At 39.1% G+C, this 25,446-nt stretch overlaps 1 protein-coding gene and 1 long non-coding RNA gene across 2 annotated transcripts; both read right to left on the reverse strand.

The window, feature by feature from the left end:
- Positions 1 to 787: 787 nt before the first annotated feature.
- Positions 788 to 21,068, reverse strand: LOC103458613 (uncharacterized). Its single transcript, XR_532595.2, has 3 exons — positions 20,446 to 21,068; positions 5,762 to 5,937; positions 788 to 2,461 (listed from the first exon to the last, which is right to left on the reverse strand). It is a non-coding gene; the product is annotated as an uncharacterized LOC103458613 (long non-coding RNA).
- Positions 21,069 to 22,454: 1,386 nt separating this feature from the next.
- foxa2 (forkhead box A2) lies at positions 22,455 to 25,187 on the reverse strand. Its single transcript, XM_008399554.3, has 2 exons — positions 24,781 to 25,187; positions 22,455 to 24,077 (listed from the first exon to the last, which is right to left on the reverse strand). Exons 1-2 carry the CDS (start codon positions 24,850 to 24,852, stop codon positions 22,878 to 22,880), a joined length of 1,272 nt encoding a protein of 423 aa, XP_008397776.1. The 5' UTR covers positions 24,853 to 25,187; the 3' UTR covers positions 22,455 to 22,877.
- Between the last annotated feature and the right edge of the window lie 259 nt (positions 25,188 to 25,446).

Here is a 25,446-nt window from a genome sequence, read left to right on the forward strand (position 1 = left end):
AAGGCAAATCTGTCAAAAACAATTACATCAAATTCCAATTTAAGAGTATCGCAAGGGGATATTTTGCAGCTTTTTTAGGCTTCTCAACTAGATCAAGTGTATTTAAAATCTATTTTCCTTCATTTATCAAATCGGTGTTGGAAAAATTTTAAATATGTTTTTCAACTCATTCAACTAGTGTAAAACCAAAGGGTCTAGAGGCCAAAAAAGCAATAAGATGAACCTTGCAGAAAATATGTAAGTGAGGATACCTCCAGCTCCAAAAACTCAAAAACTGAACTTATCCAAAAAACTGGGCAGAAATCCCATCAATGACGTTGCAAATTAACAAGAAATGAGACATTTTAAATATAAAGTTTAATTATTAATAGATTTATTATTATCATTACAAAGTGGGTTTTTTTCTTACTTGTGAAATGAAATCAAATTCCAGACTTTTCAAGGCTGTGTTGGCGAGAAAACAACATAAAATAGGGCTTGAAGAATGAAAGTTGAAAACACGTCCTCATAAAGACATCTGTCGATGTCCAAAAGTGGCGGAAAGGTCATTTGGGTTGATCAAATAGGCTAACAAAGCCTGACTTTTCAACATCTGTGTTTAGGCTAGATTTGGATGTAGCGTTTTAGCTTAGAAAGTCACACTTCCAATGCACTTTTTTGGGCTCCTGAAAAACAAGAACTGGCCAACATTGTAAATCCACAGAGTCCATGGGTGCTCAGGGTTTGGAAAAAATGAGGAGCAATACAGAAAATTATATCCTGAATAACACACAACACATTTCTTACAAAATAAAATACTTTATTCATAAATGACAATATATTCCGTTTTAAATTATACGTAGTTCCAATCATTTCTTTAGGAAATGGGCAAACAAAACTTTGGATCACATTCATGTGTATACACATTTTTTCTTACTGTGAGAAATAGGCTGCAAAAGTCAGAGAACCCAAAGACACTTGAGGTTTCATTGATCAGTGGAGGGTTCAAAAAGACACTGTTCATCTCAAACACAAGAAACAGCGCTGACATTTTCGATTTTTCCTTGATTTCTCATCATTTATAGTCAGACCTATTTTTTCTGTTTTTGCTACTTGTATGTTGATAGATTTAATTCCTCTCTCCCTGATGCTCAGTTTTTGTGAAACATTTTATCACCTTTATCCTTTGATAACTGATCTACAGGGTCAGGTACATGCAGTTTTCAAACCCAAAATCCATCATTAGATGATAAAGATATAAAATGATTTTTTTTTTTTTAAATGCTGTTCCTGTGATTTAGCTTGAGAGCCAAATTGAAAATGAAATATGGGCACCTTCTGTGAATTTTCCACTCTGATAATTTTTCCTTTGCTCTGAGGTACCGGCCTATAAGAGCAAAGCTTTTGTTCCCTTTATCACTCGCTGTTCATTTGTCTCCCAGCCGGAAAAGCCGTGTTAAGATAACGCCATCCTATCATCTGATTGTCTTATCAAACTTGAGAGACACAGCACCCCAAGTCACTGTGATGAAAAGGTTAAGCACTTCAGTCATCTTTGGTTACAGCTTGCTGCTAAAATACTCTCACTTTTCAATAGATTATTTTGATTTTTACATGTTTACTTTGTTGTTTCTCTACTTTTATATAACAATACTCAAGTTCTGGTTAATTTCTTATGGCCTCTTCTCAGTATTTCAAGTGCAAGAGTGTGCAACCTTTACGCAGCATTTGACACCGGGGTCAGTCGTATTGCCCCACTTGAACTAAAAGACATTTAGTTTGGTTTAGAAAGGGAAAACACGGACACCATTAATTTGTTTGCTCTCCCACTAGTCATGACCGCAGCAAATGCCATCACCTCAAAGAAGTGGTCGGCCGTCCTCACTTTTATTTGTTTGTTTCTTTGGAGAGTGTGAGAAGTTCTGGAGCCTGACTGCAGCGGACATTGCATTTGTGCAAGGAAGAGGGGCGGGTGGAGGGGGGGGGGGGGGGGCGACCAGGCAGAAGGAGAAAGCTATAGGGAGCTAGCAAACAAGTTAGCTGGTGACAGAGCTGGGGGTTGAGGAGGTGGTGATGGTGCTGGGAGGGGTGGGGATTCATTTAGCCAGGCATAGCTGCTCTTGTTTGTGGTTGTCCCTGACAGCGTCGGCACCGCTGCTCCAAAGCACCTGTGTTTGCTCACTAGCTTTCCCCCAATCTGCTCAAAAAATGCTGTGAGCATGTCACATGGTGGCCAGATAGCCTGGGCACCATGGGAATACAAAAGCCGGGGCTTTTAGAACAGTTAATCATTAATAGAGGCATCTCTTTTGTTCCCATTCAGCTCCGTGCTGACAGAGGCTTTGATATTACATATGGCAGACAGGTCAGACGCAGATATAGCCAAGTGCATCGACAGGAAGGAGCTTTCAGCTCAAATGATGCAGGGAGGTGAAAGTGGGGCTGCCTGGACGTGTGTCCTCACAGGAACATCCATAAATTTCTGCAGAGGATGGAAAGAACAGTGACATAGTGTGACATTACCGTACATTACAATGTTTTAAATTAACAAAGCTCATCCTTATTGATCCCCTTGATTCATCATTATCCTGAGACCCAACAGTTTTATCGCAGAGACTAGCCTTGTCACTCGGTTTTGAAACCTACGTTTTGTACACAAGGTTTAAAAAAAACAAAATAACCATGACGCAGCAATAACTAAAGGGAGATAATCAGGATCTATTTAAACATTGTGAGGTCATGGTGACATATTCGAGCTGACAGACGATAAAGCTCCTTTTGAAGTATCTTCATGTGACAACTGCAGTGTAGCTGTTTCATGTTCTGAAATTTGAGTCACATTTTACATCTGTCAAGAACAAGTTTGCAAAGCAGATAGTTTTAAATGGACAATTAAAGCTGCTGTATGTAACTTTTATTTGAAAAAAATGTTTTGTATATATTTGTCCAAACTGTTACTCTGTTGTGGCAGTAAAGTATACAGATCATTGCTCAAAAACATTCACCTTTTTCTGCCTTCTTCCAGTGTTCTCAATAGTATGAGTGGAAATTTGCACAGAAACAACCAATCAGAGTAAGGTGGAGGGTCCCAGTGCTGTTAATTATGCCTGTCTATATGTTGCCCACACCCTCCCGCTTTCTCTCTACAGCTTCTTCTCGACAGCAGAGCCTGCCATGACAAGTTAACATGGCCACCAATGATTGCGGATAAACAGTAGTCCCATTTATTTTTTCTGCCATTAGTAATTTGATCAGCATGTATATGAGCATGTTTGACAGCGTTAACACCCTCCTACTGGCTCTGATTGGTTGTTTCTGAGGAGATGCACATCTGCAGATGACAATAGTAACACTGAGAAGAGGTCTCATGCCATACTGCCACAACATAGTGACAGTCGTAACAAATACAAATATCATAAAAATATAGTTACATCCTGCCGCTTTAGCTAGTTTTTAACATGTTTCGGTTGAAAAACTAGAAGCATTTCATGTCTTACCTGACAAGAACTAGTAATTTAGCAACTTACTATAAATTCAGATCATTTAGTCCTACTACATCTACTGACTAGTTTAAAAGGGGCCAAAGCCAATTCAGACTTTTGCCATCTTTGAGCAACTTTCATTTTAAAAACATTTCAGTGGACTGAGCAATCGCTACAAAGCTTTGATTATTATTATGTTTTAGACAATCATTTGTAATGAAGCTGATGACTGTTTATCTGTCAGTATTAATAATGATGGATACTCTCCAGCTCTGTGGATGGTAGTACGGTAACTAAAGTTTGTCAACCAGAAAGAAGATGCACAGACATCAGGCATCAGAGTGTTCAGTGAACTGGAATGGAAACTGTGCTGAGTGGTTGATTGGGTGAAACTTTTTTGTTGTTATTTAACCCAGTTGGACCTTAAATAAGACCGTGTGCTGTGTGAAAATCACGCAACAAAGTGTTTTCCAATCATTGCACCACTTTGATTATGCATTTTCAACTGAGTGCAAAATATCTTGCTGCAAGAAATGTCTCCAGAATTAAAGTTAGCTGCGACAGTCCAGCAAGTGAGTAGAGCAGATAAGGTTCAGAGCCAAAATATGTACAAGACTACTTAAGATGACATTGAAAGTAATAAAAAATAAATAAATAAAAAAAACATCAACCAAAATGTATTCGAACCAAAAGGCTTGACTTATTTTCTTGGCTTAAATTGGCATTTGATAAAAACTCAATTAATTAGGATAATTAATTTCAACCACTTGAATTAATTTGATTCGATCACATTAAAAATCTATAGATTAACATTTTATTAAATGCTAAAATATTTGCAATTCATTTTTACACTGCTTCATCCCCCAAGACAGAAGACGTCTGTACTGGTAATGGTCTCTGACCTACTAGCAATTACCTCTACCTTCCAGGATGGCAGATCAGGATTGACAGTGTTATGTAGTTAGATATGTATGACTTTTAGCATTTTAACAGAAAATAATCCTTTCAGTTTTTTTTTGTTTTTTTTTTTGTTTTGTTTTTTTCGTCATTAACAGAAGTGAAAATTAAAAACTGATTGGCATGATGGCAAATAAAAAAGGGAGAGGCGTTTTTGGACAGTGCCTGCAATTAATTAACATCCCCTAATCTCAGTTTGCTCTTCATCTTGAACCGTCAATGAGAAATCTGGGACTCATTTCAAGTTGGTCAAAGTCGACTTTGGAGCAGGGGAGTAATACAAATGCACAAACTTGCTTTCACAAAGCAGGGACAGATTTATCTGGAAGGGGGAGATTAGGTTTGCTCAGCCACATTCATATAAAAAGCTCTGAAAGGGTCGGCGGCAAACTCTTATCTGCCATTTACCTCAGCATGCCAATGGTTCTTTATTGAAACTTTGTTTCGGCCCCACCCTAACCTCCCCTTCAGTGCTAATAATACTGTATGGAAACCTGAAGAGGATAGTGGGACCACAAACATTTACGGCTGAAAATGCAGCACAAGTGCAGGCCACTCGATCTCGGATGCTCAGTGCGCCGGGAGTCAATCATTAACATGGCACTTTTAGTGATATCTGCTCTCTCTCTGGCACTGAGTGGAAGGCAAAAGATAAATGAAGGTTGCGTTTCAGGGAATGAAGAAAGGCTCCAGCTAGCAAACTTTAGGTGCTTTAGCAAACATACCAGCCCACACGTTGCCTCTTTTTGAGAGGATTGCAGTCGGTTCAGCCTGCCCAACAATGGTGAATGCTCGTGCTTAAGTCACCGGGGGAAATTCGCTTAAATGTAATGATATGTTGGTTTCTGGTATTTGTTTTTCATTTAGGTATCGTACAAATGACAAATAACAAATAACACCTTTCAGTCATCCAGCAATTTCTTTTCTTTTCTGTTTCAACTTGGTCCAAGCACTTAACCAGAAAATAAAAAAAAGGACGTCTTTGTCTTGCGAGAGTGTCATGCAGCTATAAATCTTTCCCTGCTTCCATGCAGCTCAACTTCTCTACAGTGTTTTTTATTTGCTAACCCTGGTCACCAGCGATAAGAGCCACTGATGTCCCTAAACTGTACTAACTTGCTTTGACATGCACATTTGTGCTGTGGAACCTGAAATAGGAGGGAAATAATGAGAAATTTAAAAAAAAGTAGTAAATAACATCCTCCGTTTCATTTTTAAGAAAATTAAATGGTTGAATTGAGTCAAATGACGGACTGAACAAGTGCGTGTCTCAAACAAAAGTTCCTGTTTCAAGAGGGAAGGAGAATTGCTGATGGATGGCTTGGCAAACATAGTTGACATACCTGGGCAATGCCACGGGCCGGTCACAGCCCAGGACTGAGGGGGACATTGTGTTTGAGTTTGTGTGAGCGTGAGTGCGTCAGCGAGGCTCCTCCAGAGCTATCCCTCTTCCCTCTGAGGCTTCCTCTCCCTCCTCTCCTCCGCTCGGGCCGTGGGGATCACTTCAGTCAGCAGAGCCCTGTTTGACAGAGACACAGCCTCCATATAAATCCCATCCTCCTATTTATTTGATGTGCAGTTCTACTAGGAAGCCTTCGATCCGTCCTCGGGGAGCCCGCATCTCAAAACACTCAAATAGTCTGGGTGTGCAGATAAGCTCGGGGCCGGAATTATACTCCCAAATTCACAAATCCTCACAGAGCTTTTTTTTTTTTTCCTCTCTTCCCGTTTTAAATCACATTTACAAAGAAATCTGCATCATACGGGGCTAACTATTCCACCTGAAAATGTTTTGATACTTTAACGGGTCTTAGTATTCATTTGTGCAATTAAAATACACAAAGAAAAACGTGGAGGAAAAATAGTTTTTAGCGCATCTTTCTGAAGTGGGGTTTGGACTGTGAGATGGGTCAGTGCAGCCCTGTGGAAGAGGGGTAGACCTTTTATGGAGAACACCCAGGAATGTTTAGTTAACTCGCTTGTCGCATTCAAGCCTGTATGTCAAAGGTGTTTACCGGGTGTTGACATTGATAGGCTGCTTAAAAGGTATATGAAGGTGTAGTTGTGTCTAGTTGAGATGTGTGCTGAATACATTTTCTTTTTTTTTTGCAAAAATAAAAAAAATGAAAAATCTAAACAAAATTTGATATGCACATAATATAAGAAATTAAAGGAAACCTTTATTTTAAGTTACTGCTAATTTATAAACTTTCACTGAAACATATATGACTCCAAATGCTTCAAAACATTTAAAAGGGATTTTAATTAAATTATATGAATGTAACTAAATAGTGTTCAGTTCTCATTTAGCTTGCACACTTCTTTAGAAAGCACAAGTAAATTCTTTGAATTTTGGCTGACTCCAAAAATAAAGTATAGAAAAAAAAAAAAGAAAAAAAAAATCCAAACTGGGTCACCATAACCACTGGTTATGGTGACCCTGGACCGGACCAAAGCAATGACCCTCACACTGGTTAAACTTTTAGAACAGTGCTCAAAGTGTTTATGTAATGAAACACTGTGAAGTAAATGCATATTTAAATTATGATGTGAAATTACAGTGCATTTTGTTTAATAATTTAATAAATTTTTATTGAATATATCAAATGCATACACAATTGTTTTCATACATTTTTAAACAAGCAATAATATTTCAACACATATTTTCCAAATTGTTTGAATTAAACAGCAAAAACATACATGTAGCAATTTCAAAACGCCAGTAAATTTTATTTTATGCCTCTTTCCTGCTCTTATTAATAATATTATGCAAACAAAGCATACTTACACAGGCATTTAGTTTTATGATGCAACAACATGTAAATCAGCTGATAATGTGCAGTCCAATTTCCCTTTATGTGGCACCACAGCAATAAAATATAGTGAGTAAGTTAGTGAAGGGCAAACATGAGACATGTGATATAAATTTAAATGTTGACAGATCTAAAATGACTCTATATATATATATATATATATATATAAATATAAAACTTGGGTTTGAAAGGAGAAAACTATGCTACCATAATTATAGTTTTGTTTAAAACAGAAATTAAAAGCACCATGCTTCACATTCACAATTTGTCTGAACTTAATTTTAACATTAAAAAAAATGATATATGAACATGTCTCCATTTTAAGATTCATTTTCTTTTTTTATAATGTACTTGCAACCAAGAGGATCCTTGCAAATCGCCCGTCTGTCTGTCTTTCTGCCTCTCTGTGCTTCCTTCCATCTGACCACCCACTGAGAAGCTTGTGGTGAGAAGCCAGTGTTCCTCACCTCAGCCTGGCACCTCTACACTGACCTTACAGGTGACAGCTAACCTGTTAAAGTACCTGGACATCCAATTAGTTTGGGTCACATCACCTCCACGCTTAGCAACTGAACCAAACACCAGGGAGAGAACCGTGGGCACCCCTCAGACTGTTTCAGGTAAGTGGAGCAGTGTTGTAAGTTTCCTATGACTCACACAGCTCTTTTCTCCACCCATGAATGCTGGAAGATTGTAGGTCGCGGTTAACTTTAGAAACGGAGTCCTCTCAGCTCATAAATTACACGGCAAAGGACAACCTTAAGCGGTGTTGAAATGCCTCGAACAGAGCTTTATTTCAGCGCTGCTGGAGCGTGAAGCTGGGAGCACCACCCCACAAGGAGCCTAGCTCTCACAAGCACACATAAGACGGCTATTTATCTTGCCGTACCTGAGGTCTGACATGCTGGCAAAGCACTGTCGGTGCACCAAAGGCGGATGCAAAAACAAGCACTTGCTGTTTCCTAATGATGCTGGTTTTTAAGGGTGATTTCACACCGTGTCATACCTTTTTTATTTTCTTGTTTTTTGTAATAATGAAGTCTGGTCCCACATTTGAAATTTCAACACCCCCCCCCCCCCCCTCCAACCAACAAAAGGGTTTTCCTTCCTGGGACCTGCCTTGGCACAGCTTCTGGCACTTTGAAATCTGATCTGATAGATTAAGAGCTTAGCCATTAGAATAAACCATTGTGGAGTCATTATGAGTCGTATTTTCATGCTGGCGAAAAAAAGAACAGTTTTCATGCTGCGTCTGTGAGTAGAAAAGGCTTTTTGTAACCACAGATCATCACACTGTTTAAATACATTTTAACCCCAGTGGAAAAAAGGGAAGCTTACACAACATTTGAGCTTTATACAAATGTGACAGTAAAAACAGGCACTGAACATCTTTTTCTTTTTTTTTTCTTCTTTTTTTTTAAGGGCTGCTTCACAACATCATATTGTGTCGAAATCATCCTGAGTCTGACCACCCAAGGGGTCCTGACACCACAACCTTTACAGAGGGGGATGGGTCTCGCCGTGTGTTTGTATTTTGGCAAGTGTCTGCTCACATGCATGAATACGCTCTTCCGTCTTATGTGTATTGATCCTCCTATGCATTTCACTGCTCCTCTATTTTTTGTTTGTTTGTTTGTTTGTTAGAGAGCCTTTCCTATTTTTCTTTTCTTTTTTTTTTTTTTTCTCCACAGCCCTGGCATCAGAATCGGCCTGCTTCTACTTCCTGCCACATAGACGATATCACACGGATTGAGTGGGAATACACATTCAGCGGACAAGAGTTCAATGTAAATGCAAAACAACCAAACTGCTCCTATGGTTGTCTTATTTTTCCCTCTGAGGGTTTCCTCTTTTAACTTGAAGTCTTTGTTTGGTTCTTTGTTTGACTATGATAGTTTCATTTTCTGTTTTAAAAGAACGTGGTTTTCCTATTAAATCAAGATTCAAAGAAGTGGAAGTAGAAAAAAAAAGTAGGAAATTCAGATTTTTGTAAACATTGAACATTTCATGAGAATTTTTTTGTTAAACATCTCCAATTTTTAAAATTTCTTATTGTAATTGTTATGTATGAATCATCGTTAGCCTATTTTGTGTGGATGAAAAACCTCAGAGCGCCTTTAATAATACCACACCAAAGTATTTGTTTTATGCCTCCGTAAGTCAATAACTTGTTCAAAAACATGAATCTCTTTAAAAATTCAAAATGCTTCGTAATCCTTTAAAGCCTGAAACAATAAATAAATTTCAGAAATTAAGATTTCTAAAAATAGATTTTTAGAAATAATTTTGTCTTAATAACACCTTTTGTCCCCTCTTTAGTTTGTTGTTGTTGCAGCATAATCAGTGCCATAGGCTTGTGTGGCAATTTAATTGTCATTATAAAGATGATGGCTCCCCTTTACCTTATTGTATTAAAAAAGTTGTCTTTGACACAGATACTCCTGAGATCTCTGCCTTTTAAACATTTTTTTATTTGCTCAGCAATATTGTTCTTTATAAAAGTATTAAATGTTGTTTAAAATGTTAAAGCCCTAACGGATTTTTAAATGTATAATTATTTATTAAATGTGTATATATATATATATTTATTTTTTTTTTTTTAATCACTTGGATTTCTCCTTTTTCTCAGAATTAATATTTTATGTTTTTTATAATTATTATAACCAAAAAGATAAAGAACTTGTAAGCACGCCAGACAGTATATTTACTTAATCCAAAAAGCATTTGGGGAAAGAAGTGCTTTTGTAAAGGAGGCAAAGATCTCAGGATTTGCTTTAAAAAAATTATACATTTGGCTTTAGGTTGAAGTTAAATTCTGCATCTTTATCGCGCTCTGTTATTGACTTGTGCTTCTCTCTCGAAGACGAAAAGAGAGGTCAGGCCTTATCCCCCCACAGGCCCGGCCTAAACCCTGCCTTTTATAGCAAAGTGGGGAGCGATTCAACCTTAAACGAGCACACATGCAGGCAACAGAGATACACATGCGATAACCTGTTCAATTAGACAACACCCACCACTACAGGCAAAAAGTAGACAGATAAATGACCATACAGTATGGTGTACAATGGGAATTAAAAGTATAGGGCAGCTGGGCTCTTATCTGGCCAGGGAAGAAGAAACCAGGCAACAAAGGGAGGCCTACAACTAAGAGGCTTGATGCATGGGAAAGCCATGGGCCGGCCATTGTGGCTGCCCTTCTGCTGAGCAAATAGTCCAAACTGTTCATTCCCCATCTCCTATTCTCTCGTCGGTACATTGTTTGTGTCCTTGCATTTCATTCTGACTGGGGAAGATTGCTCTCAGGGCCAGTGAGCAAACAGTCCAGAAAAGAGCCAGCTATCTCCTGCCGTTCCCAGGAGAACTAGCATTTTTATTTCGGCTCCAAGCTGTCAAAGGATTGGAGAGTTTATGTCAGGATCCTGAATTAATTGCTTTAAGCCTCAGGGCCAACGCCGACGTTTTTTTTTTTTTTTCTTTCTTATTACCAAATGTTTTGTAAAATGTTTTCTACCAAATTATGCATTAGCCCTCCTCCTTCTCCTTTTTTTTTTCCTTTTTTTTGTTTTGTTTTTTTGTTTAGGAGTCGCCAAACATTTGGTATTGGATACATACCGGGATGGTTTGCTGCAATACAAATGATGCGTTTAGATGTTGTTGACAGCACAAAGGCGTGAATGGCGACTGGCTACAGCGCGGCTGTTAAGGATTTGGTAGAGCAAAGGCAAACATCAAACTTTTTGTGTGGGTGTGTTTTCTTCTATTCCAGGATGGTAAGTGCACGAGCCAAGTCTGGCAATAAAGTGTGTCGGCTTACAGATGCCTCAATAAACCATAGATGTTCAGACATTTGGTGGACGAAGCTTTAAGGGCTCTTAAATATTCCCTATATGGCCAAATGGACTTCACAACCGTCTGTCGTCCTTATATTCCTCCCATGCTAATGGTTACATTATAACAAAACACAATATATCACACTGGTCTGTCTAAGGATCAGTATTTTCCATCCTGCATATAAATAACTTTGTCAGTAACGTCATCACTGGAAATGTCCACTTTTACACTGATGATATGGTTATGTATATCTCAACATTCGCATCCAAGCTGGCCCTCGTTCAGCAGGAGTTGGCTTTTGAAACTGTCCAATCAAATCTTAGTCACTTAACCTGCCACCCATTACCACTATTCACAGTTCACAGATGGAACGTGAAGTACAAATGTGTGGGGGTTACTTTGTGGTTATTTTGTCAGTCATGCTTCAGCTTCATCTCAAACAAAAACTGACATTTCTATTTCAGAATGAATTCCTGTTTTCCCATCGAATCTAAAAGTAATAAAGCGTGTGAGTAAGGAAAGTTTCATTCTAGCAATTTGTACTGATAAAAGTGCTTCAAAGAATAAAACAACAGAAAAATAGAAAATCTGCCCAAAAACACTTACCTAAAAGAAAAGTATGAACACCACATATCAAACAAAATAAAAAAATATATATATTGCAGAGCAGGAAACATTCAATTTCAGGAGTTGACTGGAGCCATGTCTATACTGTATATGAGCAATTAGCTGCCTTTCAAGAGACTCAATTGTATTTGTGCAGCAAAAATTTACAGGAGTTGCATTCCAAAGTCTTGGTGCTAACTCGAAAGATCCATCGAGAGTTGAATGAGTGAGTCGGACCATCGGCAAACTCTGGCCTGAAGATCAAAGGGAACAAAAGGAGAGAAACAGGTTGTAGTAGGTACAGAATATATTAGGAAGCTTTTCTATTTAAGGCCTGAAGTTTAGGACTAAACCTCTAAAATTAACTTTCATCCAATACGGGAAAGTCCATAGTGGAATGATGTGCGCTCTTTTGTTTGTACCAGTTACAATTATATTAAATTAAGGTACTTAATCTGTAGTAGATCTAACATTTCTTTGTTAACCCGATTCGTTCCTTTAGGTAGTCCATAAACCCCAAAAGAGCATCTCAGCTGAATATTATCAGCTTAGAGATGACAGACATTAATTATAGAATCTGTCCTAGTTGAAGTATGAAGAGTAAGAAAAGAGTAGATCCCAGAAATGAGCCTGGAGAAACACCACGACATAAAACTGTCTTTCCAGTATTACCCGAATCACATCTGTCGAATCAAAGATCTGTCAAAAATGTACAAAAAAATCTATCTAAAACACAGCTGATAATCACAATCAAATGTCTCAGTATGAAACTCTGATCAACAGCAAAGGAGATAGCCCAAAACATTGGCTACATTTATGTCTCTAAAGAGTGAAGGAGTTAAGAGTCATAGTTATGTGCATTCTCTCAAAGCCTATAAGTTCTAGGTACTATTTTAGGTAGAATTTTGTGCTTCGAAATACATTTTAAAAGTGGGACACACGATGACTGGCAATATTAGGAGTACTGACTCTCTTGAGCATTTACAAAGAACTTCTTATTTACTTAGATTAAGATTGTGCGTGCATGTGTTCTTTGATTGTTCTAATTTGTCCAGTCTTAATCATTAATCCTGCCTGTCTTGCTCAGAGCACTCTTAAAAAATAAAGAAACTCTTAATGTGAACGACATATTTGTAAGTAAAACAAAGTAAAAATGAAAACAAAAATTTGTATCTGGAACAATTTCTTTGGGCCTCCCGGCAACACATTATGCACAATTGCATTTGGTGAGTGTGATCAAGTAATTAAGCAAAACTTCCACCTGTAAAACAACTTCAAATCTAGTCACTAACGGTTCCACAAACGAGAGGCCTTGGCCTCGGGGAGAGACCGTTGAGGCACTGTCACAACATGATTAATCTCTTTATTGTTGTCGCTGATTAAAGTGACAATAAAAAGTGGAAACACTTAATGTACTTCCAGCTTATTGAAAATTAGGAACCAAATTAGTGTCAGACAACAGCCTGTTACTGTAAAACTTGTTCACTGGGTTTTAATGTCCTGCACTATTTGTAGGAAACAACAACGCAATGAATGTTATGTCACTCTAAGCTTTGGTGAATTTACAATTCTTGCTGATCAACAAATATAGCCAGACTTAGTATTAAGGCACTCAAGGGAGGAAGAGCTTAAAGACTAACTTTGGATTTAATTTCACAGCAGTTAATGCTTGGATATGTTTGTGCTTAATTGGCAGAATTATCCTTTTGATACAGTTAAAATTAAAACTTCTGGCATCTTGAACACTTAAATTTGTTGTACTTATCGTAAATAAACAACTCATTCAAGGCAATTTTATCTTTTGCTGTTTTAGTGATTAAATAAATGTTTTTTAGTGTTGGACACGGAATGGCAGTCCAGCAGTTACAGCCTTTGAAGCCACACATCAGTAACTGAACTTTGAGCCAACATCTCTGTTTCAAAGGGGTTGTGTAATGTAGTTGGCCATTATATTTGCATCCAAAATTCATTTAGCAGTATGTTACAGGGCTGCATTGTGTTATGCCATTTGCTTGAAAAAGCTCCTTTACAATCCTGAATTTGATAAATCAAAGTGGCAATGCTAGTATCACACAGTCATGCGATACTAAAATGTAACTCAATAAATTAGAATAAAATGTTAAAATATTTACAGTGTTTATTGCTGGATACCAACAAAAAAAAGATTAATCACACATATATTTTAATCCTGTAGCCAAGGAAAACTTGCAATTCCCTTTCTCAGATATTTAGACTTTTTATGGTCCAAATTTCCCTTTTGAGATAAAAATGCATTTTGTCTTTCGTTTGGAAATCAAAGCTCCCAAAGTGTGGAAGGAAACGTGGAAAGGCATAAAATTCCTAATACTTAAGGTTCAGTGTGAAGTTTCTATAAACATCAATTAATTTGATGAGTAACGTCACCTACTGGTGTTGGTCCACTGTGTTCTATAAAGTTGAAAGTCAGTTCAGCTGTCTACCAGAAGTGCTCGTTTCATTCTCCACTAGAACTTGGCACCAATCCACACTGCCAAAAGTACAAATAATTGCTTTAATGATGGGATCACTGATCCTGATTGGCCAGGAAACTTGCCCGACTTAAGATTCAAAGAGAAGCCATAATGTATTGTCAATAAGAAGGTGAGACACCAAACCAAACAATCCAGCAGAACTGAAAACTGCTATTAGGGCAATCTGTGCTTCCTTAACACCTCAGCAGAGCCACAGGCTGATTGCCTCCATGCCACACTGCTTTGATGCAGTAATTCAAGCACATACTTCCCGTAGGCTGAGGTTACTGTCAACATTTTTCATTGGCCTTATGTAGTGTTTTAATTTTTTCTGAGCAGAAAGCGGGGTTTTCAACAGCTCTAAATCAGAACAAAATGCATCCCTCTGCGTGATAAATCCACGTCGTACATGAGCTTCACCTTTTAAATGTAGTTACTGAAATAATTTGTCATGCTGCATGTGCGGTCGCTGAGCTGTTCTGCAAAATGTTCACCTCCTCTTTATGCAATGAACCATGCACGATTTCCTTTTGCACATGAAACCAAAGTGTAATCGTGTGTTTATGCCCACAGCTAATTTAACTGTGTGATGTGCAACATGTCCGCCTTCGTGTTTTATCTTTCTATGTGCCACTTAAAGATAAGAGTGCCACAGCTCTGACCAATAAATCTGCCGGTTGACTCCTTAATCTGAAAGGATATTGGGTGACAAATGGTGAGATGTTGCTGTCAGCGTCAAGCAGGCGAGGGTTAAATAGTGTGTATCAGGGGACTACTCTGCTGTCAGGGAAAACATACAGGATTCATCCTTCACCATAATCTGCTCAGCAGCCTTATAGACACCTCCCAGCTTTCCTCAATCCTTCATCTGAGCATCCGTCTCCCCTTTATAAATAACACAGCCATTTATATGGAATTAAATTGGGGATTAATTTGATTCGAGTCAGGGTATGGGAATTCATTAGTGAGCTGACAGTGGCTACATACATGGAGTGAATTTAATTTGAATCCCCCAAGGGAGGCGCTATACAAAGCTGTGTGAAATAGGGCTATGAAAGACAATTAGGAGTGATGTTTTTTTTTTTTTTTTTTAATTCTGACACCAGTAAAGTGGGACTTTATTGCTGTTGACAGCTTTTCATCGTGTTAGGAGCAGCACTTGACGTCTGGTGAAGGTGAATGAAATGGATAGATGATGTTTGGTGTGAACGGAGAGGCTCGGCCTTGTCTCGCGGTACGGATCAAGACCCTTGCATGAATGGGAGGATGTATAAACAGCTTTTTTTCTTTTTTTTTCACCCAGATCTGGCTTTCACTCGTGTATGATATTAAAATAGGCACATTATTTGAATGTCAGTGATTCTCATGAATGTCGAAATGGCACATCCGTTGCCGTAGTTTCTGACAAGCAGTGCAATGTAAGGCAAATGCATTAAATTCAACTCCAAAGCAGATTAACGAAGTTACCCCCCACCCCCAGCAGCACACCACCCTTGCTGTTTTCTAAATTGGACAAGTCCCATTGTAAGATATCCTATCAATGTGCACATGTCTGCATGAGTGAACATATGCAGGACAAAATATTCCGTAGTTTGTTATTCCGAGGACAGCACCGGGGGCACACAGGCTTGTTTGCCTTTGCAGAGAGAGGAGATTGGATTGGGGGTTTAAATGAATCGCTGGCGCACTACGTTTATAGGTTTCATTAACTTTTAATGAGTTGGATGTCCTTCGATGTGATTGGTTGGCAAAGCTTTGCTTTCACTTCCTGAAACAGGAGCTCAGGAGGGGGAAGTGAGGGAATATTGCAGCAACTTGGCTTGCATGTTATGACCATGTGCTGCTAAATGTGCCACTTAGGGTGGAAATGGCTCATAAAAAGTCATATATACGTGGTACTATTCATCAGCTGCTTCTGAGAGTGGAATCTGAAACCTGGATGTATCGAGTCTCGAGGGGAATAAAGAAACCACGGCAGATCAATCACAGTCTAGCAGGCATCCTTTTACCTCTCCTGACTGACATATCATTTTATGGTGGCTCTGCCAGCAAGGTTTGATCTCAAAGACAGGCGCAAGGCCCAAAGGGAAATGCCTGTGGAATTGTCAAAGAGGGGCTAGAAGCACGAGTGAACACAAATGCTTCCAGCTGATGCCTGACTTTATATTAATCTCCATCCAATATAGTATTTTTCTGCCTGGATGATCACACTTTTATTATCTTGCATTGAGGATTTTGTTGGGGTTTTTTTTTTTTCTTCTTTTTTTTTTTTCTGGATGCTTTATGTCTTGAGAAGCTCTTCTAACCCTCCCTTCTGGGCCTCAACTCAGAGCTCGTTTGAAACAAAAGCTTCGACGGCGTCTCGGTTTTATCTCCGTCTGTGGAACTCTCCGATTCAGAAGTTGAAATCTGGTTAACAACGATTGATATTCACTGGTTTCTTTGAGACTGTTGCTTTTCAGTTTGCATGATGAGAATAAACACTGACCATCCATCCACTTCCAGAAGCATAAAAGCAGCAGGGTATAGAGAGGCACCCCGTCCAGGCCTGAATGGATTGCCTTTAGGTCACTGCATATCCCACCAGCTGTTGCCTCACAGTACTCAATGGGCATTGTTGATGGCTCTTTCTGTCTCCCTGCTCTGTTTTCTCTCTCAGGACTTGAAGGAGTCCTGCGCTGGAATGTCACAGAGTCGTGTCAAGAACTGAGTGCAGACACATCACAGATAGCATCCGCTTTCTCACCCTGTCCATCGGTCCATCCCTCTCTTTTTTCTGCATTTCTCACCATTTCAGGTCATGAAAACGTATCATCTCCATGTTTCGACATGCACTAAATCGTTCCATTGTGGCAGTCAAGAAAACAAAAATGGATATTTACAACTAAAAAATTAATAATTTGAAGGTGGGAGGGGGGGAAGTAAACTTTCATTAAAAATGTGGTGACAAAAAACATTAAAAAAAAATGAAACAATGATGACTGAAAATAAAGGAATTATTATTATTTTTATTTTTTTTATTAGAAAGCCTTTCAGGAATAACTTCCAAGATGCAAGATATTGATGAGAAAGAAAATCTGCAAATGTACATTTTGGCCATATAATTTAATGTTTTGTCAAACAAATGTGATCCAGCTGTAAGGAAATGACTCATCAACTCTCTTAAGGTAAAATGTTTACTGTCAGAAAGCTGTTCACCCCCAAAATGTATTGTTTTATGTGAAAAGACCAAAACAGACATGTCAACTTATTCACTTAGTGTTTTTATTTTCCATTTTTACAAAAATAATAAGTTGCCAGGAAAATATGCTATGATTAGTACATCTAAAATTAATGATAAAACTATATTCTCAAGCTAGATTCTTCAATAAGACAATAAGACAACAAAAACAATCAGTGAATTGGAAAGTAATTTTGTTTGCAATATATTACATTTTAATTTTTTTATGTTATTTAGTAAACGTCTGTAATACAAGTGCATGGACATTTAGGTTTATAAATGATGTATTTTGGACTGATATGTAATAGAACCTATATTGTTTGTAGTTGTTTAAAGTTTAGTGCCTTTACGATATCAACTTCAATCACGTAGTGTTTTTTTTATTATTATTATTTTATTTTATTACACCTTAATAGTTGAGATTGGTGAACCTTAACTGTGAAGAACGTCCATTTTGAAATGCATAGATAACCCCTGGTAAAAAAAAAAAAAAGAAAAAAAAAAGACTAACAGTAATTATGAAAAACTGCTTATTGAATATTTTTAATCAAAAAAATATTTGAACCCCCAGTGTGGTGAATTACATTTATCAAATTTAGGCCTGTTGTAAAGCGTATTCTAACAGACCTTACACTGTTATTTAAAAAAATATAAATCAAAGTGATTTTTGAAAGTGATGAAAGTGAAGAGCAAAAAAAAAAAAAGGAGGGAAAAACGCACACGGTGGATGGAGTGACGGGCACCGAGCGTCTCACCGGGATAGGCCGCCCTGCTGTGAAACCATGGGTGGCTTGGAGTTCTGACTTTGTGGTCCCTTTAATATACTGAGGGACGACAGTTTGCCCTGCTAAGATATAGGATTAGGAGTATTTCTGGTGAAAGAGGAGTTAAGTCGGGCTAGTGTGGACGGTCCCTCCCCTGCAAAAGGCTGAGACAGAATTACAGCTTGTTGGACCGGTGTCCCGCCGTCTCCGTGGAGACAGATCTACTTGGGTGTTCCAGTCCGCGGGCTTCAGCGCGCAATGCAGCCCACGAAGGTGCGGCAATGCTCTCTCTACGGGGTATAGGCCTCATAACACCATGCGACCCCCGTACATAAGTTATTTAATAAACCTGGAAAGAGCCACACATAGATATCGAGCAGTGTTGATTTGACAAAGTGAAGGTTAATTACTGCAAATTAGCAGATCTTGTCAGTTGTATTATTGTAAAATATGTAAAAAAAAATAAAATATAAAAATATATATATATATATATATATATATATATATATATATATATATATATATATATATATATATATATATATATATATATATATATATATATATGATTCCAATTTCCCCCTCTTCGGCCTGTATTGACTACGTCAGGAAGTACCGTAGAGCTGACGCCCATGGGTGGATGCTCATATCTGGCTTATAATATGAGTCACTCCTAGAACACGGAGGCCCAAACTCGCCTTTAAGCATTAGAATGTCTCACTTTAGAAGATTGATGCAATTAGAAGCAATTAAAAGACATGAGGAAAAGGGGGTAATTGCCAGCCATTGTTGCGACACGGATAGTTTATCTTTAAACTCTTTAACTGTGATTATCAGAAATATGCGTTGATAATCCCCGCTCAGTGCCCAAGTTTTTCAGACTTTATCAAATGTTGCAGCCAAATCCTTAAATGGATGTAAAAAAAAAGTGCGTCTGGGTGCTTTGTTTCCCAGCATGAAAGGGGGTCTGATCTGCAGGCCCCTAATCAAGAAATACGCAAATTTGAGCTCAAGAAATGCAAAGAAATCAGGCTAACGGGCTAAAAAAAAAAAAAAAAAAAAGAATCAACAGGCGCGGACATCCTCTTTTTTTCTGTTGCTATAACAACCCATGAGCTGGACTACGATGGTGCTGCAGGGGCGTCTTTCCCTGATTCAAAAAACTTGAACAAGAAGTTAAGATAAGAAGAATAACGAATGTAAAATGTTGCGGCCTCTTTGCATATTTCCTCTCCTCTAGAGCAGATCAAGGCTCCTTACCTTTAAGTCTGCGGAGATCCAAAAGATCATTCCCGGCCTCAAAGCGCGCTATAAAAGGGGTCTTGACCGGGGTTATCAAACCTTCAAAGGGCTGGAGGTAAAAGCCGCTTTGAGAGGCAAATGTTTAATATTGGCTGAGGGATTGTAAAAGGGCTCTTCGTTCATTACAGCCTGTTGAAGATTTTTTTTTCAAAAACACTCGTTTTAAATGTATTATTATTATTATTATTATTATTATTATTATTATTATTATTATTATTATTATTATTATTATTATTATTATTATTATTATTTATTGCGCATTACTTAATGCTGCTTTCTTTTACGTGATGGAGCGGGTTATTTTGAGAAATGTATAATTCCAACAAACATTATTGTCATGCAAATGTTTATGGTTATTTTTCATTATTAAAAAAGATGACATTAACAAAATGCACTAGTTGCATCGAACAACAGCGACACAGTGTCAAGATAGAAGTTACATCCAAACCTATGCGAGCCTGGGAACGTGATATAAATCAGCCGCACACTGCAAAAAATAGCCAACCGCGTGTCTTCAAGTCCACATTAAGTCTCATTCGTCGCCGAACATGTGCAGACATCCGCAAGTCAATCGTGCTGTCTGGTTTGAAACAACATGCAAAACAATATTTGCTGATACAATGCGCCTGAATAGAGAAGAAGGGGGGGGGAAAAATATCTGCGAATTTCTATTTAAATTTAATAGGAAAAGATTAAATGTTATTTTTGCAAGATCGGGTTTTTACAGCGCAGAGGCGGCTCTCCACCCGGCTCGCAGATCAGAGATACAGAAACTCGCTTCCACCACACAACCTGCAGATCTCTTCCACTTTGCACCACATAAATCCAATAGATCTCCTTTCCCTCCCTCCCCCCTTTCCGCCCCCCATTAGCTCGGGATATCAAATAACCTCTGCCGCCCACATTGCATGCACACGAATTGCCACCAATTTGTTGTACAGTTCAAGTAAAAGAATCCAAGTGAAAACGCAATATTTTAATGGAAAATAAAAGCTCTCGTACCTGTGTAAAATAGCCGGTGCTTGTTGGCAAGCCCCACTGAAGCCCATTGTAGAAGCTTGCCTTCTGCCTTCTGCAAAGGGCTCCAGACATCACAGCATTTATTTGAGCTCAAACTCTGTCACTGTTGACTTTAGCTCCAAAGCAAAGATTTCACTGCCACGCTAGTTAAAAAAAAAAAATGATTATTTTACAGAGATATCGATCAGCACGCTATAAAAAAAAAATCAGCTTAGCATTATATGTCTAAAATGAATAGAACGAAATTTAATGTCTGTGTAAATTTACAGAGCCGCGGGCGTCCTATTCAAAGTTTACACTTGTGCAATTTGGTTTGTGCGTGTGTGTGTGTGTGTGTGTGTGTGTGTGTGTGTGTGTGTGTGTGTGTGTGTGTGCGTGTGTGTGTGTGTGTACTCTTCCTATATGCGGGCATAGCCTCCACTCCATTGTTTACTGGCTTTGTTTATTCGCAGATCACGCTGTTTAAAGTGCGATCTGCAAAGAGGGTCTGGAGAATAAACGCACACTTTTGGCCCCTACGTGTTCAGAAGTTCCAAGGGGTTGACGTTTGGGCTATAAAGGGGGCAGAAACTGTCCCCGGCCTTGGATTTGAGTTTGTGACGGTGGGACGAGCTGAGGGCGGGTGGGTGGAGGAGGGGGGTGATGGTGGATGGTGTTGGATTCATGCAGACGACAGTCAGCCTTCCTTATCTAACAAGAAGGGAGGGTCCCGCTACTTTAAAAAATAGGGAGTAGACAATGGAGCCCCCAGATTGTGGGAAGAGAAGTTAGAGCATCACATTCAGGCAGTTCAGTTCCCCAAACCAGGCCTCCTCTGCAGCAGCTATTCTGCTGCACTGCGGGAGGTTGTTCTTGTCTGACAATGACACTTAATCTTATTCACTGATCTAAACTTTGCAATGTGTGTGCGGGGCGATGGGGAGAATGGAAGACATGTCAGAGTGGGAGACTGACAGGCCTGTATGGTGTTTGACTGGCGCACTGTATGTGGGGGAATTTGAACGCTTGATTAAATATCCTTATAGCAAATCAGTTTTACCCTGGATTTGCAAGCGTATCATTGATGGGTTTGCTTTCTGTTATTTTCTGCGACGTACCCACGATTCGTAGAGATTTTCTTCTTTTCTTTTTCTTTTTTTACATAAAAAAAGCATATTATTTTAGGTAAAGAACTAATTTTTCTATGAATTTTAATGGCATTCCTTCCAGACGAAAATGCAGAGTTGTTGATAGGTTAATATCTCCATTTCTGTTTGGGATTAATGAGCATATATTTGTTTTGTTTGCATTTCCTGGGAGACAAATTGTGAGCATTGTCTCGGTTTTATCCTGCAAAGCTATTAATCCCTCAACTGAAATTATGGGCCTTATTAGGGAAGCATCATGGCGACAAAAATATTCCACAATTTAGAATAACTTTAAATAAACCAAAGTCAGTCACACACGTATAGGCATACTTTAAGATGCGTGCATCTTAACGTAAGTAATGTGATCTTCTGTTATTTATTTATTTGTGCTGTTTTTTTATTGTTTTTTTTTTTTTTTCATTTTTAAGAAGACTTTTCCATTAAACTTTAAAATAATCTTAGGAATAAAAAAGAAAATATGTCTTACAAGTTTTCTTTATTGAGCAATAAAAGATATGTTTTGTTTTTTTCAAAAAGCGTTAGAAGAAATATTTTTAGCTTTTAAAGCAAAACAACGTTTAAAATGTTTTTTTTAGCCATTATTGTTTAACATTTCCAATGCTGTCTATGTTATGTATGAATTTATTTATTTTTTTCAACTTTTTTAAAACATAGAATTTTATTTGTTTGTTTATTTTGGAAAGAATGTTTCATAAAATAGCAATGAAAACCCAAATAATATTCAAATTTTTGATAAATAAATTTGTGATAAATGTCCTAATGGCAATATAATAATAATAATAATAATAATAATAATAATAATAATAATAATAATAATAATAATAATAATAATAATACATCATATTCAGAAAACAAAACCAATAACACTTTAATATAGATTCTGTTCTTGTCACTACAAGAATACACATATACAAGCCATAAATAGGAATTACACAAATGATTGAACAAATCCTGTGATGCATTTAAGTTCATTTAGGAATCCCGATGAGCGGGTGTCAGCTATCTTACAGCAACTTGTTGTTTTATCTTTGGGGTCCAGTCCTGAAGCCGAACAGATCTCGTCATATGTTCACCTTTTTTTTTTTTTTTGTCATCTTCCACATCCTCTCCTTCAAAATAAGCAATTAGGCTACTAACAAACTTGACAACTAAAACGGTGGCAAACGTCAAAAATATCTGAAATACATATTGTACACAAAGTCTATATTTTTTCCGTTTTTGTTTTTTACAAATGTACAAATCTAAGGTGAGGAGAGTCCACAGCGTTTACGAGGAGTTCATGATCGGCCTGGAATAGACACCCTGGTAGTAAGATGTGTCGGGTATAGACGCGGAATCCAGGCCGGCTTTCCCCGCCATGGAGCCCATAGAAAGCGCCCCGGCCATCGGGGAGCCGTACCCGGAGTAGTGCATCACCTGCTCATACGTTTTCAAGTCCATTTTGTGATGATGATGCTGCTGCTCCGAGGACATGAGGTTGTTGATAGAGAACGGGTGGTTGAACGAGTAGTGGTGCTCCGGCTTTAGGTGGGCTTCGTGCGCCAGGACGGAGTGATGTTGCGACATGAGGTGCTGCCCCTGAGACACCGGTGAGGCGGCGGCGGCTGCGGCAGCGGCGACGTGCTCCGGGCTGAGGGCCTGGCTCGCCTTCATGTCCGACAGGGACCTTTTGTGGTCGCTGGAGGAGGAGTTGGAGTGCGGCGACTCGTTGCCGTTGCAGCTCTCCGAGCTGCTGTTGGAGGAGCCGGCGTCGCCCGCCTTTCGCCCGCCGTCCTTCAGCGACATCTTCTTTTCGCACTTGAAGCGCTTCTGCCTCCTCAGGTAGCAGCCGTTCTCGAACATGTTTCCGGAGTCCGGGTGGAGAGTCCAAAAGGAACCCTTCCCGGGTTTATCAGGCGACCTGGGCACTTTGAGGAAACAGTCGTTAAATGACAGAGAGTGACGGATCGAGTTCTGCCAGCGCTGCTGGTTCTGTCGATAAAAGGGGAACAGGTCCATTATCCACTGGTAGATCTCAGCCAGCGTCAGCATCTTACTGGGAGACTGCTGGATGGCCATGGTGATGAGGGAGATGTAGGAATAAGGGGGTTTGGCGTGCGTGTAGCTCCTGCGGTAGGTCTTGGGGTCTCTGGATCTGTTGATGTTGGACTGTCCGTAAATGGGGCTCATGGCGTTCATGTTGGTGTAAGAGGTGAGAGCGTTCATAGAGGCGGGCTGCGCGGTCATTGGGCTCATGCTGGGGCTCAGCGCTGCGCTCATGGCCGTCATGCCCGCGCCCATGCCGTTCATCGCTCCGGTGCCCGGCGACATGCCCGTCATGGAGGGGCTCATGCCGGTGTTGACGTAGGACATGTTCATGGAGTTGGCCGTCATGTTGGCCGTGGTGCTCATGCCGGACATGCTCATGTAGGTATTCATGGAGTTCATTCCCAGGCCGGTGTTCATGTTGCCAACCGAGGTGTAACACTGTCAAGTGTGGAGGGGGGAAGAGAGGCAGCCATGAGTTTGGCACAGTCAGGAAATAACATGATCAATAATTCCTACACACAAAAGTGTTGTTGTTGCTATTATTAATTAAATCTGCTGTAAATCTGATATTGTTATTTAATGATAATAATAATAATAATAATAATAATAATAATAATAATAATAATCAAGTATTAATCAAAGAAATAAAATTTGTTTTAACTAGAGTAAAACGTTTAAAATAATTCAAATGTTTATCTGCATAACATGACAAATAAAACAAATTATAGTAACGCTTTAAAATGTTCAAAGGCTTTATAAAGCTTCAAACAATTCTTCCCGTGCGTCTGCAACACATATACAGCATGTGAACCAATTGCCTTAACCTAAACCAAACACCACAGGTGTTTATTGAAAGTAGACGTGGCCAAAATAAATAAATAAATAAATAAAAATAACAATAATCAGTTTTAATATCCGCATGAAAAGTTTCCTCCCCCCCTCACCCCCCCACCCCCCCATTACATGTCAAGCAAGTTTGTTAGGATAGGATAGCGCACTGTGCGGAGATGGGGGAGGATTTGGAGGCGCCTCAAGTCAATATTTGATCACAAAGTTAATATTATCTCAGGGCTAATATTGAGTTGTATAAAATGGGATCGGCTTTAGACCGGGGAAAAATATATATATTTAAGGTACCCACCTCGGGCTCTCCGTAGTAGGTGCTCCAGTCGGTATGTTCGTGTCCTTCCATTTTAACTGCTCCAAGCATCATGGAGGACTTCGACAAAGCCTCTCCCAGCAGAGGAAAAAGCCAAAAGTCTCTCTGGAAGCAAGTGACAGGGGACCAGTTAGTGTGTTCGGGTCGCGGTCCGTCCCTCCGTCAAGGACTTGGTGCATGTGCGTCCTGCGGAGCCAGCCGTGATGCGCCCGTCAGAGGCTGGAGTCCAAATGACGCTCCGCGCTGCCTGTTAGCGCTGTGATATAAGCTCTGTGCGCCAGGCAAGCCTCCAATCCCTACTTCTACGCCTTGGGCCCTATTTGAATAATCTGCTCGCACCTAGGCGTGAGACTCCTCAAGCTTCCCCCTCCACCTCTTTCCACCCCCCACCCCCCCTCCCCCTCCACCCCCAATTGTACACCTGCGCTCACTGAAAAGAACAGTTTCATATGAAAAGCTTCATTATAAACTAATCTTATTGTAGGGGTAAAAAAAAAAAAAAAAAAAAAAAAAACGGGGAGGTGGGATGTATAAAAAGGAATGTTTGATGCTTTTCATTATACGCACATCCTCCAACGGATTTATTCCACTTCATCTGTGCTCAGATCATAATCCATTTTTATTGTGGTGCGTTTAAGGAATTTAAGG

The sequence above is a fragment of the Poecilia reticulata genome, chromosome 22 (assembly GCF_904066995.2).
Source record: "Poecilia reticulata chromosome 22, P_reticulata-male-v2, whole genome shotgun sequence".
Lineage (NCBI taxonomy): Eukaryota > Metazoa > Chordata > Actinopteri > Cyprinodontiformes > Poeciliidae > Poecilia > Poecilia reticulata.

What these genes read in the sequence shown, in the direction of transcription:
- foxa2 (XM_008399554.3), bottom strand. Translation starts at nt 24,852, where the DNA reads ATGATGCTTGGAGCAGTTAAAATGGAAGGACACGAACATACCGACTGG. An exon ending in CCTACTACGGAGAGCCCGAG is followed by an intron (nt 24,078 to 24,780) that starts GTGGGTACCTTA and finishes CACACTTGACAG; the next exon opens with TGTTACACCTCGGTTGGCAA.